Raw genomic sequence first — 15,338 nt, 5'->3', positions numbered from 1 at the left:
CCTCCAGAGGAGCAGTTAAGTCATCTTGCAACTGGGAGTAGAGAGGCAAGGACAAGTGAAGCTGATTCATGCTTTCATTGTATAGTTAATACTATTTGGAAACCTGTGTGTAGGTCTGGTCAACAGCTTTCCATCTTAATTGCCGTATGCTAAGTGCCTCCTACGTTCTGTGTACTTCATATAATTCTTGCTAGCCCCTCAACAGCTTTTTGCAAAGTAACTATTGTTATACCTAATTTCTACTAAGAAAAGTGAGCTTGGCTTAGGTAACTTGTCCAAAGTTTTACCATGTAAGTGGTGGACCTGCGATTTATAAGTAGGTCTGTATAACTCCAGGGCTCTTGTTCTTTCTGTGATACCAGGTGTTAGGCACCAAAACTGGACAGTGGAATTCTAATCACAGCTGTGCATAACCAGGAAGTCTGAGTATGGATGAGTGTTGGTATGTAACCAGACAGCTTGTTTGTTATGGATGATTTGGGCTAAAAGAATAGAAGGAGTGCTAAGGAAAATGAGCATTAGAGATGCTGAGAGTTCACAAACTCATGATGAATGTGTATATAATTTAAGTAATGCACTTGCTGTGCATATGTAGCCTTAAGATAAAATTTCCAATGCTCCCTTCCCTCACTTGGTTTTTCTTTCTGAAGTCCTTCTATATAGAGATTATATAGCTGTCACTGAAGACTGTACTGGTAGTAGCCAGGACCTGGATCTTTTGGGCAAGAGGGTGTTATCTGGAGGATCCATGTATGCTGAGATCACCATAATCATGAATTCTCCCACTGTAAAGTTTGAGGAGGTAAGAATCTCCTTGACCTAGCAAATTTGGGCTTGTAAGTGTTAGGTCCAACTAAACTTCATTGGCCTCAGTCCGTTAGCATTATCCTGTAAAATATTGACGTACATTTTTTGGATAGTACCTTTGATCTACTTTCAATGATCATTGTAGGGAATTGTTAATATGAGAGATTGACATTTTGGTTAAATAATCACTTGGAAACTGTGACTCAGTATTAGTTACTGGCTTTTCTGCTGGGTTACATTCTCTTGTCTCTTGCCTCAATTGTGGTAAACCTCAGCCATTTGATTACACAACTATCAAAGAGGATGACCTTAGTGATAACTCAGTCGCATTTTCAGATAGTAAAAATATTAGGGACAGAAGCATTCATATATACTAGCTAGTGATATGGGTTCTCTTCTGGAGAAATGTTAGCACATTTTCCAGGTTTGCCCAATAATGTTAAAAGATGAATAGCCATCTTAGTAAAAATAGCTGTTTACACTTTCAGTTAGTGTTTTTTAAAAGTGGTAATTTAACAATATGCTTTTTGGACACAGTCATTTTATTTTAATTTTTTTTGAGACAGAGTTTTGCTCTTGTCCAGGATGGAGTTCAGGGGCACAATCCCAGCTCACTGCAACCTCCACCTCCTTGGTTCAAGCGATTCTCCTGCCTCAGCCTCCTGAGTAGCTGGGATTATAGGCACATGCTATCACGCCTGGCTAATTTTTGTGTTTTTTGTAGAGATGGGATTTTGCCATGTTGGCCAGGCTGGTCTTGAACTCCGGATCTCGTGATCCATCCACTTGGCCTCCCAAAGTGCTGAGATTACAGGCGTGAGCCACTGCACCTGGCCACGGACATAGTCATTTGAGTATTTGAGGTTAAATATTAAACCTCGTTTGGTGAACTTTTAAAGGTGTCAATGATTTGAGTTAATTCTACCTGTTTTACCTTGTTTTTCACCAGTGTGTGTTTCCACACTGCCTCATTATATTGCCACATTTAATCTTTTATTAAAACAAACAAACAAAACTCTTGTCTGGGTGTGGTGGCTCACACCTGTAATCCTGGTACTTTGGGAGGCTGTGGTAGGAGGATCCCTGAGCAGGAGTTCTAGATCAGCCTGGGGAACATAGGGAGATCCGGTCTCTACTGAAAAAACAAACAAACAAAAAAAAAATCAAGCATGGTGGCACATATCTGTAGTCCCAGCTACTCAAGAGGCAAGGTGAAAAGGACTGCCTGAGCCTGGGACATTGAGGCTGCAGTGAGCCATGATCACACCACTGCATTCCAGCCTCGGGGACAGAGCGAGACCATGTCTCACAAAACAAAACAACTCTTTTGGGATTTCTATTTTCCCCTCCTTTCTTTCTTTTCTTCCTTCTGTTTATCCTTCTGTTTCTACAAATATTTGAGTGTCACTGTGTTCTAGGCAGTGGGCCAGATTGGGATGCAGTGGTAAGCAAGAGAGAGGCATGATCTCTGCCTTTATGAGCTTGTAGTCTATCCTAGTGTCACTTATCTAGTCTGCCCTGCCTTCAAGGTTCAGTGGAAGCCTGATGTTCACATAGTTATTTAACTTCTTTGGTCCTTACAATCCCATCTCTTTGACCTGTATATGCTACTTTAAATCTGATTCATACAGTTTAGCATTTATTGATGTCATGTCTCACACTGTGGGCTGATTGTTTAAGTATCTTATTTTACTGGCTAGAATGTAGATTCCTTAAGAACAGAGACTGTCATGTTATTTTTTGTTCTTCACAATGCTGAGCTCAAGTCTGCCCTGCTGAATGTTGAAGTTACCAGTAGCTCTTGGGACTTAGAAGTATTGATGAGATAATGCCTTGCTTTTTCTTTTCTTTTCGTTCTTTTTTTTTTTGAGATAGACTTTTGCTCTTGTTGCCCAGGCTAGAGTGCAGTGGCTCAATCTTGGCTCACTGCAACCTCTGCCTCCCGGGTTCAAATGATTCTCTAGCCTCAGCCTCCCAAATAGCTGGGATTGCAGGCATGCGCCACCATGCCCAGCTAATTTTATATTTTTGGTAGAGATGGGGTTTCTCCATGTTGGTCAGCCTGGTCTTGAACTCCGGACCTCAGGTGATCCTCCTGTCTCGGCCTCCAAAAGTACTGGGATTACAGGTATGAGCCGGTGCCTGGCCTTATTTTATTTTCTATTTTGTTTTATTTTCTTTTTCTCTTTTGAAACAGGGTATTGGGCTGGCTCACGCCTGTAATCTCAGCACTTTAGGAGGCTGAGTTGGGTGGATTACCTGAGATCAGGGGTTTGGGACCAGCCTGGCCAACATGGTGAAACTGCATCTCTATTAAAAATCAAAAATTAGCCAGGTGTGGTGGTGGGCGCCTGTAATCCCAGTTACTTGGGAGGCTGAGGCAGAAGAATTGCTTGAATCCAGGAGGCAGAGGTTGCAGTGAGCTGAGATTGAACTGTTGTACTGCAGCTGGGCAACAAGAGTGAAACTCCATCTCAGAAAAAAAAAAAAAAAAAAAAAAGCCTGGGTGCAGTGGCTCATGCCTGTAATCCCAGCACTTTGGGTGGCCAAGGTGGGTGGATCACTTGAAAAGTCAGGAGTTCAAGACCACCCTGGCCAACATGGCAAAACTCATCTCTACTAAAAATACAAAAATTAGCTGGATGTGGTGGTGGGCATCTGTAATCCCAGCTACCCAGGAGGCCGAGGCAGGAGAACCACTTGAAACCCGGGAGGCGGAGGTTGCAGTGTGCCAAGATCACGCCATTGCACTCCAGCCTGGGCGACAAGAGTGAAACTCTGCCTCAAAAAAAAAAAAGAAAGAAAAAGAAAAGAAAAAAGAAAAAAACCAGGGTGTTGTTTAGTCTTCCAGGCTAGAGTACAGTGGCACAATCATGGCTCACTGCGGCCTGGAACTACTGGGCTCAAGTGATCTTCTTGCCTTAGCTTCCTGAGTAGCTGGGATTATAGGCAGGACCCACCATGCCTGGCAGATTATCCCTTTAAAAAAATTCCTTCTAGTTGTTTGCCTAATATTTGTTATCTGCTTCTGTGAATCTATGCTAAAAATGAGTGAAAATGACCTTACCGATTCACTATGTGCATTTGTATTATTTTCTAGTGAAGGGGTTGTATTCGAGGTTACCATTGCATAGCTTCTCACGTAGTTCTCCTTGTGACATGATCATGAGGGATGCATTTCGTGAGTAAGGAATAGAGCTAACCTAATGCTGATCTCTTAGTGGCATGCTCTAATGTTTTGGGCTTAAATGCTCTATCAACTATGCCTTACTTCATGAAGCGTTAAAAGTAACTCACTTAAAATTGGAAGCTGAGAATATAATGACTTAAAGATCAAAATTGAATTTCTCATAAAGATTTTTAGAAATGGAAAATAATTATTTAATGGGCCAACATTATTTATGTTTTACGATGTTAGAGATCAAAACTCTTCCTGAGTAGTAAATGAATGTGGCAACTTAAATGTGAAGGAGGGAGGCTATGTGATTGACTTAAATGTTTTTCTGAATGTGCTAAAAGCTCTGAGGTAATGCAAACTTCAATACTGGAAATAAGAAGGAATATAGTCTTTATTAAGAAGGATAATAGAGGGTACTGGGGGAAGGAAATCGTCTTTTGCCTCCACTTAAAAATTAAGAAGGTAAGTGTATGAAGTTGAAGGGGTAAAAGACCACGGAGCAGGAAACAAGGAAGCCATTATTTCCCTCTGAAATAATCCTAGATGGTGCTTTGAACAAACTAGTTGCTAAAAAAGTTATATGAGAATTGGGGCAGTTTGAACATTGACTGGATATCTAATGTTAAATAATTTTTTTTTTTTTTTTTTTGAGATGGAGTTTCTCTCTTGTTACCCAGGCTGGAGTGCAATGATGCGATCTTGGCTCACCGCAACCTCCACTTCCTGGGTTCAGGCAATTTTCCTGCCTCAGCCTCCTGAGTAGCTGGGATTACAGGCACGCGCCACCACATCCAGCTAATTTTTTGTATTTTTAGTAGAGACGGGGTTTCACCATGTTGACCAGGATGGTCTCGATCTCTTGACCTCGTGATCCACCCACCTTGGCCTCCCAAAGTGCTGGGATTACAGGCGTGAGAGATGGGGTAAGAGTATGGTGGTCATATTACAAAAAAGAGTACTTACCTTTTAGAAATACATATGAATGAGAGAATATGTTTGATATTTGCTGGGGAAAGGAAGAAGTGGTGAGCAGTAAAGATATAAATGGCCATATATTTATTTATAAATGTCTAAGCTGGCTGATGGGTACAAGAGGCATATTGTATTATTTCTTTCTACTTATGTATATGTTTGAAAATTTCCATAAAATAACAACAGCACCCCTTCGCCCCCCAGACCCTCCCAATCTTAACAGCTGTCAGGACTGGCAGATTTGTCAAGTCTACCCTTTTATCCTCTTTCTCCCTAATTTTAGATGGGCAAGTAAAGCCATAGTTTCATGCTGATGTTTCCAAATGGGAATGCAGTTTATATTTCTACCCCCTTAAGTTTCTAGCTATCTGTAGTGCAGCATCACTGAGAGAAGAAGCCCTGCTGTTTTCCCAGCAGCAGGGTAAGTTACAACAGGATAGGAGTCATACTACCCATCGTTAAGGCTCTTCCTCCTTACAGGTGAAGAAATAAGATTAAAGGCAAAGCATAGTTAAAGAATAGGAGAATATGTTTTAAAATTAAGTGTCATATTTTATAGTACTGGCCAAACACAAGAAATTCAGAGAAAGGAAAGAACATTTTGGGTTAGGAATAACCAAAGACTTTTTCTTGAGACAGGGCCTCGCTTGGTTACCCAGTTTGGAGTGCAGTGGTACATTTATGGCTTACTGTGGCCTCAGCTTCCTGGGCTCAGCTGCCTGAGTAGCTGGGACTACAGGCATGTACATGCCCAGCTAATTTTTGTATTTCTATTTATTTATTTATTTATTTATTTAATAGAGATGGGTGTCACCATGTTGGCCCAGCTGGTCTCGGAACTCCTAACCTCAGGTGATCCACCCATCTTGACCTCCCAAAGTGCTGGATTTACAGGTGTGAGCCATCGTGCCAGGCCACAAAGACGTTTCTTATTAGGCCAGGGGACGTTGGGATCATCTTTAAACAACACTGAAAGTTGGATTGCTGACAGTAGTAAGGGGATAGCATTCCAGGGAGAGAAAATACTATGTTTGGGGAAGAATAGTTGAATTTGGATTGGGGAATAGAAGATATTTTTGATAGGTAGGATGGGGTCAGTTCATAAAGGATGTGAATTTGCAGCTGAGACATTTGGGCTTGATCTTAGAGACTTTAAGGAGCTATTTTTGGGGTGTGGGAACCATTTTTGACCCTTAAGATACCCAAGTATTTATTAATTGGTTTGATGATAATATTGTGTATTCTCAGTTGCAGGCTTTTGCATAGAGAGTATAACTCTCCTATGTGGTTGGTAGGTTTCTGTTTAACATAAGGTTTATGTAACCTTTGCTGCATTTGTTTTTTAACATAAAATTGTTATTTCCACAGTGTTCCAACAGTTATTCAGGGACCAGAATTAATATTTACTTTTTAAAATTATTTGTTTATTTATTTTTGAAACAGGGTCTTGGTCTGTTGCGCAGGCTGGAGTGCAGTGGCGTGATCTCGGCTCGCTGCAACCTCTGCCTCCTGAGTTCAGACGATTCTGCCTCAGCCTCCCGAGTAGCTAGGGCTGCAGGTGCCTGACACCCTGCCCAGCTAATTTATGTGTGTTTAGTAGAGATGGGGTTTCTCCACGTTGGCCAGGCTGGTTTTGAACTTCTGATGTCAAGTGATTCTCCCACCTTGGCCTCTCCAAGTGCTGGGATTACAGGCATGAGCCACTGTGCCTGGCCACATTTTGTTATTTTTAATCAACTTGATTAAAATCACCTTGATTGAAGCATAATTTGCATTCAATATAATTAAACTATCTTAAGTTTACAATTTGAATGTTGACAAATATACACACCCATTTAATAACTATACCATCAAGATATAGAGCAATTCAGTCTCAAAAAGTTGTTTAGCATTGTTTGCGTTCATTCTCATCCTCCTCCACTTGCAGGAAACCACTGAATTGCTGTCACCATAGGTTAGTTTTGCTTTTTCTGGAATGTCATATAAATGGCCTCATCTAGGATGTACTCCTTTCATCAGCATCCTTTGTTTAAGATCCATTCATTGTTGTCTGTATCAGAGTTTGTTGTTTTTATTGCTGAGTGGTAATCTGGGTAGTGTTACATTATATGGATGTAACAGGATTTGTTTATTCATTCACCTATTGACGAACATTTGGATTGTGTCTGGTTTTCTTGCTATTATGAATAAGCCTGTTATGAACTTCATGTACAGCTTTGCGTAGATGTATGTTTTCATTTCTCTTAGGTAAATACCTTACAGTGGAATGGCTGGATCATATGGTTGGTAGGTTTATGTTTAACTTTTTAAGAAACTGCCAAATTGTCTACCAAAGTTGCTGTACTATTTTATATTCTCTTTAGCAATATATGAGATAAGAATGTTCTAGTTGCTTTAATTCCTTACCAATGCTGAAATGATGTCTTAAATTTTAGCCATTCCAATAGTTGTGTCATGGTATCTTGTGGTTTTAATTTACATTTCCCTAATGACTAATATCTTTTTATGTACTTATTAGCATGCTGTGTATCTTCTTTGGTGAAGCATTTTTTCACATCTTTTGCTCATTTAAAAAATTGGGCTGGCTGTGTACAGTGGCTCACGCCTGTAATCCCGACACTTTGGGAGGCTGAAGTGGGTCAATGACCTGATGTCAGGAGTTTAAGACCAGCCTGGCCAACATGGTGAGACCCCATCTGTACAAAAATACAAAAATTAGCCAGGCATGATGGCAGGTGCCTGTAATCCCAGCTACTTGGGCGGCTGAGGCAGGGAGAATTGCTTGAACCTGGGAAGCCAAGGTTGCCGTGAGCCGTGATCGTGCCATTGCACTCCAGACTGGGCAACAGAGTGAGATTCAAAAAAAAAGAAAAGGGCTGGGCACAGAGGCTCAGGCCTATAGTCCTAGCACTTTGGGAGGTCAAAGGGAGTACTACTTCAAGTCAGGAGTTTGAGACCACCCTGAGCAATAAGTGAGGCTCTGTCTCTACAAAAAACTTAAGAATTAGCTGGGCGCAGTGCATGTGTCTTTAGTCCCAGCTACTCAGGAGGTTAAGGTGGGAGGATCACTTGAGGGTAGTCATTTAAAGTTGCAGGGAGCTGTGATGGTGCCATTGCACTCCAACTTGTGTGACAGAGCAAGACCTTGTCTTTCCAAAAGAAAAAAAAAAGAATTGTTTCCTTATTGTTGAATATTGATATATTCTTTATATATTCTGGATACAAGCCCTTTATTAAATAAATGTTTTATGCTTTGCAAAAATATTTTTTTTTCCATTGTGTGGGTTATTTTTTCATTCTTTCAACAGTGTCTTTTGAAGAACAAGAGTTTTTAGTGGCCAGGTGCATGGCTCTCACCTGTAATCCTAGCACTTTGGGAGGCCAAGGTGGGTAGATCACCTGAGGTCAGGAGTTCAAGACCAGCCTGACCAACATGGTGAAACCCCATCTCTACTAAAAATTAAAAAGATTGGCTGGGTATGGTAGTGCATGCCTGTAATCCCAGCTACTCAGGAGGCTGAGGCAGGAGAATTGCTTGAACCTGGGAGGCAGAGGTTACGGTGATCTGAGATTGAGCCATTGCCTGGGCAACAGAGCGAGACTCCATCTCAGATTAAATAAATAAGAAATAAAAACATAAAAATATATATTCTAGTGAAGACCAAATTTCTTGGCATAAGATGCCAGGAATTTTAGATTGATAGGAGTAAGAATAAATAAATAGACTGGGCGTGGTGGCTCACACCTGTAATCCCAGCACTTTGGAAGACCCCCAGGCAGGCAGATCACCTGTGGTCAGGAGTTCGAGACCAGCCTGACCAACGTGGAGAAACCTCGTCTCCCCTAAAAATACAAAATTAGCTGGGTGTGGTGGCGCATGCCTATAATCCCAGCTACTCAGGAGGCTGAGGCAGGGGAATTGCTTGAACCCAGGAGGGGGAGGTTGCCGTGAATCGAGATTGTGCCATTACCCTCCAGCCTGAGCAACAAGAGTGAAACTCCGTCTCAAAAACAAAAACCAAAAAACCCAAAGAATAAATAAATAAATATTTGCTTAGGGAATAAATTTCATTAAAATAAATTTATGGACCAGGTGTCATGGCTCACACCTTAATCACAGCACTTTTGAAGGCTGAGACGGGCAGATCACTTGAGGCCAGGGGTTCAAGACCAGCCTGGCCAACAGAGTGAAATCCTGTCTTTACTGAAAATACAAAAATTAGGTGTGTTGTGGTACATGCTTGTAATACCAGCTACTCTGGTGGCTGAGGCAGAAGAATTGCTTGAACCCTGGAGGTGGTGGTTGCAGTAAACTGAGATTGTGCCACTACACTCCAGCATGGGCGACAGTGTGAGACTCTGTCTCAGAAACAACGACAACAAAAACCCAAAACATCAATTTATGAAACTTATTTAAAAATTTCAATTAATTGAAGAAAGATACTGAACTTGTGTTAAGAAAGCATTTACAGTTATGACGGGCATATCCATTTTGATCAACTACGCTTTGTAAAATATTTTGTCTTATGTCCTTCTGAAGTTTCTGTGCCCTCAAGTGAAATACAGTGCCAGGTTTAACATTTATTTTCATGGATTATTTTCCAAAGTTACCCAGTTGTCTGGTTTGCTGTAAAAAAATGAAAAAGTGATTTCTTTTATTTACAGGATGTATTATTTACTGTGATCATTCTAATAGACGAATAGACTTTTAATTTTACTGTTTAGTTCAGAGTTAAAATTTAAAATCCAGTCTTCACTTGTCTCAAATTTTTATTTTTGTTTTATTTATTTTTATGGGCATTGGCCCTCATGGACATTTTAAAAATCAATAAAGTAGTTTGGAGTTTATCAGAATAAGGCAGGAAGTCAAGCTACATCTCATTTTATGTTGGGTAAGAATCACTAGAGACAAAATTATTACCATTATTATTATTATTATTATTGAGATGGAGTCTTGCTCTGCTACCTAGGCTGGAGTCAACCTCCGCCTCCTGGATTCTAGCAATTTTCCTGCCTCAGCCTCCCAAGTAGCTGGGACTGCGCACGCTGCCATGCCTGGCTAATTTTTCATATTTTAGTAGAGACAGGGTTTTGCCTTGTTGCGCAGGCTGGTCTCGAACTTTTAAGCTCAGGCAATCAACCTGCTTTGGCCTCCCAAAGTGCTTGGATTACAGGCGTGAGCCACCACACATGGACTATGATTATTATTTTTGAGATGGAGTCTTGCTTTGTTGCCCAGGCTGGAATGCAGTGGCACAATCTCGGCTCGTTGCAACCTCCACTTCCTGGGTTCAAGCGATTCTCTTGCCTCAGCCTCCCAAGTAGCTGGGATTACAGGCACATGACACCATGCCTGGCTAATTTTTTTTATTTTTTAGTAGAGATGGGGTTTCACCCTGTCGGTTATGCTGGTCTCAAACCCCTGACCTCTTGTGATCCACCTGCCTCGGCCTCCCAAAGTGCTGGGATTATAGGCATGAGCCACCATGTCTGACCTAGTTTAGGTAATATTTTCAATATTTCAAGAGAGCTCAATTTGTAAGCCATTTAGTTACAAATTACCCTGCCTTTGCTGTAGAAATAACTTCAGTGGAAGATCTGTTTTAAGATGCCTTTTTAAAAACGGGCTGTGGTAGGTATAAGAGTTGACAAATCAAGATCTGGGCAGCAGTGGAGAATTATGAAGTCTTTGATAAGATAACATGCTAAAATTGTATTGTTAATTCTGGTTTCTGACAGTGCTTATCAGTAGAAAAGAAATGTGATCTGTGGTTAAATACTGAACTGCCACTAAATGTGAAATGTTTTTTAGATTGAGTTGGAAGAATGTGGAACCAGGGATAAAGAAAAAGAAGTCAAGAGTGAGAGGCAATAAACAGTGCGCTGTTTTCATTTGATGTATCTTGAAGAGATAATTAAAAAGATGTAGGGGTATAGGAATGTTGATGTTTCTCTGGTGTTAAGTCTACTAAAAATTAGATAATACAAGCACTCTAAATTATTGTAATTATTTTTAAAATTATTGGCAGTTACTGACAAATTACACTCAGGATCAAGTTTAAGTCTCAGTCCATGAATGATCCCGACATTGAAAACACTGAAGGATTTTGACCTTAGTTTTGACCTGGCTTTATCCTGAGCAGCCTCTGTGAATTCTTAATGCTGTGCTCTTACAGGGGTACTTTGCCTATATCTTTTTGATATGGTATTTATTAGCAGATGATAAAGTTATCAGTGTCCCTGAAGGCTAATTTTTTTCTGACTGAATATGAGATGTGGAATGTGCAATTTGTAGTTATTGGTATTAACCTTACCAACAAGGTTTGTCTTTTCCTTATAAGATGGGAAATCTTTAGAAACTTCAGGCCGGGAGCAGTGGCTCATGCCTGTAATCCCAGCTTTGGGAAGCCGAGGTGGGCGAATCACTTGAGGTTAGGAGTTCGAGACAAGCCTGGCCGAGTTGAAACTCTGTCTCTACTAAAAATACAAAAAATTAGCCGGGTGTGGTGGCAGGTGCCTATAATTCCAGCTACTTGGGAGGCTGAGGCAGGAGAATTGGCTGAACCTGGGAGGCAGAGGTTGCAGTGAGCCGAGATCATGCCATTATACTTTAGCCTGGAGAACAGAGCGAGACTGTATCGCAAAAAAAAAACAACAAAAAAAACTTCATTAACAAATTACAGCCTGGATATGCTATCCTCGATAATTTCTTTTTACTCACATCTTTATTGGTAAATCAGGCCAGAAGGAGTATTTACCTTTTGAAAAAGGGAAACTAGGTCCTGCAGTTTGGTTACAGATATCCTGGCAGCTGACTTTACGTTGGGCAGAGGAGACTGCCGTACTTAGTGGTTCTGAGAAACCAAGAGAATATTGCCTGTTACAGATATGATAAAAGGCAATGATCTTTCCCCTCTTTTGTGGGGGAATTCCAACCTCACTAATTTATGGTTTCTGTGTAGTGATGGTCGTATTTCTAAGACCTGGGTACTTATGAAGCTGACAGTTTTAGAGAAAGGGGATTAAAAACTGGTAGTTTTTAAAATCACTTCAATAAATTTAGGTCTAATAATATGAAGATTAGTTAGTATAAGGCAGATATGCATGTAAAACATTCTTGTAAATATTGTATAAGGAGTAAGAAGCCCCTTTAAGTAGTCATGTAATTCATTATAGTAGCTGAACATTTCTAAACGCATCATTATAGGAAATCAGTAAAGCTGATTTCTGATTCATCTGCAGCAAAAGAATTTAGTATTCTAACTTCAGCAAAAGGCAATTAAAACCAAACTCGAATCACAGTGTGTGCTTTTAATACGTATTTTTTTTCCCATGCTGTCTCATGTCTTTTAGTTCTTGGTCATTTACTTCCACTAGTTTCCAAATTGTTTGAGGGAATTAAATTGGTAGCCGAGTTACCTGTATGAGATTTTCCTGTTGTGTATGTGAGCCACTTTTTCCAGAAAAATCCTTCCATTGGCAGTTTTCTTGAAGGCATGCAGTTTTTCTACACTTAGTAATTTGGGGGCTGAAGCCTGCATTTAGCCTGCATTTAGTCAGAGGTGACCAATGGTTAAAAAAATTTTTTTCCAGTTTAGAGATTGAGAAATGATTCAGAATTAAAACTAGGATGGGCGCGGTGACTCACGCCTATAATCCCAGAACTCTGGGAGGCCGAGGAGGGTGGATCACAAGGTCAAAAGATCAAGATCATCTTGGTCAACGAGGTGAAACCCCGTCTCTACTAAAAATACAAAAATTAGCTGGGCATGGTGGTGCGCGCCTGTAGTCCCAGCTACTCGGGAGGCTGAGGCAGGAGAATTGCTTGAACCCAGAAGGCGGAGGTTGCAGTGAGCCGAGATCGTGCCATTGCACTCTAGTCTGGGTAACAACAGCGAAACTCCTTCTCAAAAAAAAAAATTAAAACTAAAGTGAATTTGGACTTACTGTTTTTCCTTGCTATTTGTTATTATTAGGCATATTTTGGACATATGGGTTATTATTTTAAACAATTGCTATCTGTTATTATTAGGCATATTTTGGACATATGGGTTCCATTTCAGGCCAGTATTTTGTGTTATGTTGTTAAATTTCTGGTCTGGTTTAGATAGTTCACTGTTGAAATTAAACTGGAACTAGGTTTGATCAGAGAGCCATTGGTAATGCATGTAGTGGCCTATCTGGGGAGGACAAAATTTGACATATTTTTACTTTAAAGATTCTTAGGAAAATTTGGGTAACGTGAGAATGTGTTTCCAAATGTTATAATATTTTGGGGTTAAGTAATTGTCAAGGGAAAATCAGAAAGCTTGTAATTCCTACTGAAAATATTAGTCTGCTGAAATACTAGCTTATTTCCTACTGAAAATATAACATAGCAGGTCGGGCACAGGGGAGTTCACGCCTGGTTAAGTTTTGTATTTTTAGTAGAGACGGGCTTTTACCATGTTGGCCAGGCTGGCCTCAAACTCCTGACCTCAAATGATTCGCCCGCCTAGACCTCCCAAAGTGCTCCTATTACAGGTGTGAGCAGCCACTGTGCCTGGCCCTGACTTTTTTATTTAAGAAAAAATCTCTAGCCAGTTGTCTTCACAGTTTATCATTTGCTCACTTTCCTGAAACGGTCATATTAACAATACTCTTTATTTGCTTGTGTGCCTATACTTTGCTTTAATTACTATAACTTTAGAATATGTTTTGAAATTTTGTTAACTATTATAATTTATTGTCTTTTTTGTAACATATTGTCAGCTAATAATAATTTGGACTCTTCCAATATTTCTGTTTATTGACATTTTCAAAGAATAGCTTATGATTGATGATAATCATACTAACAAATATAGGGCTTTTCAACTTAAATATGCACAGAAAATACCTGAGCGTCTTATTAAAATGAACACTCAGTAGGTCTGGAGTGGCCTGAGAGTCTGCATTTTGACAAGCTCCCAGGTAATGTTGATTTATAGGTTTATAGACCTTGAGTTACAGGGAACTAATATTTATTGAACACTTAATTTGTTCTGGTCACTGTTCTAAGTGCTTTTGCATCTATGAACTCATTTAATAATTCCACGATGATTATTATCTCCAATTTGCCAGTGAAGAAACTGAGACTTAGAGAAGTTTATAACTTACCCAAAGTGACATAACCATTAAGTGGAAGAGCCAGAGTGAGCCCAAGCAGTTTGCATTAACCTTTTGAATATATTGCTTCAAAATGTGCGTGCGTGCGTGCGCGCACACACACGCACCAGTCATCATATTCTCTTGTGTGACTCAAATGGTAATTTTTTTTTTAATGAATAGGTTTTTTCTATTTTTTGAGATGGGGGTCTTGCTCTGTTCCCCAGGAGTACAGTGGTGTGATCATAGCCCACTGTAGCCCTGAACTCCTGGGCTCAAGCCATTCTCCTGCCTCAGCCTCCTGAATAGATGGGACTACAGGTATGTGCCACCATACCCAACTAATTTTTAATTTTTGGTAAAGATGAGGTCTCACTGTGTTAGCTCTTCCTGGTCTCAAACTCCTGGCGATCCCTTCACCTCAACCTTGCAAAACTCAGATATTACAGGTGTGAACCACAGCACCTGGCCAAGCTTTATGTTGAGAAATTTAGAGTTTACAGAAAAGTTGAGCAGAAAGTACAGAGAAATCCTGTATGCCCCATTATCTCTGCCTGTCCCCACAATTTTCCCAGATATTAACATCTTGCATTAGAGTGATACATATGCTGCAATGGATGAGCAGTATTGGTACAATAAAGTTCAGAGCTTGCATTAGAATCCATAGTTCGTGTTGTATGAGTTTTGACAAGTTTGCAGTGTTGCATATCCACCATTACAGAATCACACAGAATAATCTGACTGCCCTGAGAATTCCCTGTGCTCTACCTAATTCATCTCTTCCTCTCCCAGTCCCTAGCAGTCACTGATCTTCTGTCTCCATAGTTTGATGTTACCAGAATGGCATTGTTGTATGTACCTTTTTCAGATTGACTCTTTTTCACTTAGTAATGTGCATTTAAGTTTCCTCCAAGTTTTTTCATGGTTCGATAGCTTATTTTTTTTTAGCACTGATACTCCATTGTCTGGATTTCCACCGTTTAAACCCATTCACCTATTAAGGAGCTTGTTGGTTGCTTCAGCTATTTTCAACTATGAATAAAGCTGCTATAAACATCTGTGTGCAGGTTTTTGTGTGGATAAATTTTAAGCTCATTTGGGTAAATACCAAGGGCATGATTGCTTGATCATATAGTAAGAGAATGTTTAGTCTTCTAGAAACTGCCAAACTGTCTTCCAAAGTGGTTGTACCATTTTGCTTTCCTGCCAGCGGTAGATGAGAGTTCCTGTTGTTCTGTCCAGTCCCTCCCTAGCAGTC

The 15,338-nt window shown here is 40.2% G+C and overlaps 1 protein-coding gene across 15 annotated transcripts in view; it reads left to right on the top strand.

Annotated features, from left to right (window-relative positions):
* The window catches only part of SIK3 (SIK family kinase 3), a 262,659-nt gene that overhangs the window by 23,497 nt on the left and 223,824 nt on the right, over positions 1–15,338 (top strand). For 2 of the 15 annotated variants that reach the window (XM_078339524.1, XM_078339523.1), the window contains one exon: positions 651–802. The exons of the other annotated variants lie outside the window; for them this stretch is intronic. In XM_078339524.1, coding sequence (XP_078195650.1) covers positions 651–802 — 152 coding nt within the window. The remainder of the gene's footprint in view (positions 1–650; positions 803–15,338) is intronic. 15 annotated transcript variants of the gene reach the window in all.

The sequence above is a fragment of the Callithrix jacchus genome, chromosome 10 (genome assembly GCF_049354715.1).
Source record: "Callithrix jacchus isolate 240 chromosome 10, calJac240_pri, whole genome shotgun sequence".
Lineage (NCBI taxonomy): Eukaryota > Metazoa > Chordata > Mammalia > Primates > Cebidae > Callithrix > Callithrix jacchus.
Note: the sequence above shows the minus strand (reverse complement) of the source record. Positions and strands in the feature narration are given on the sequence as shown.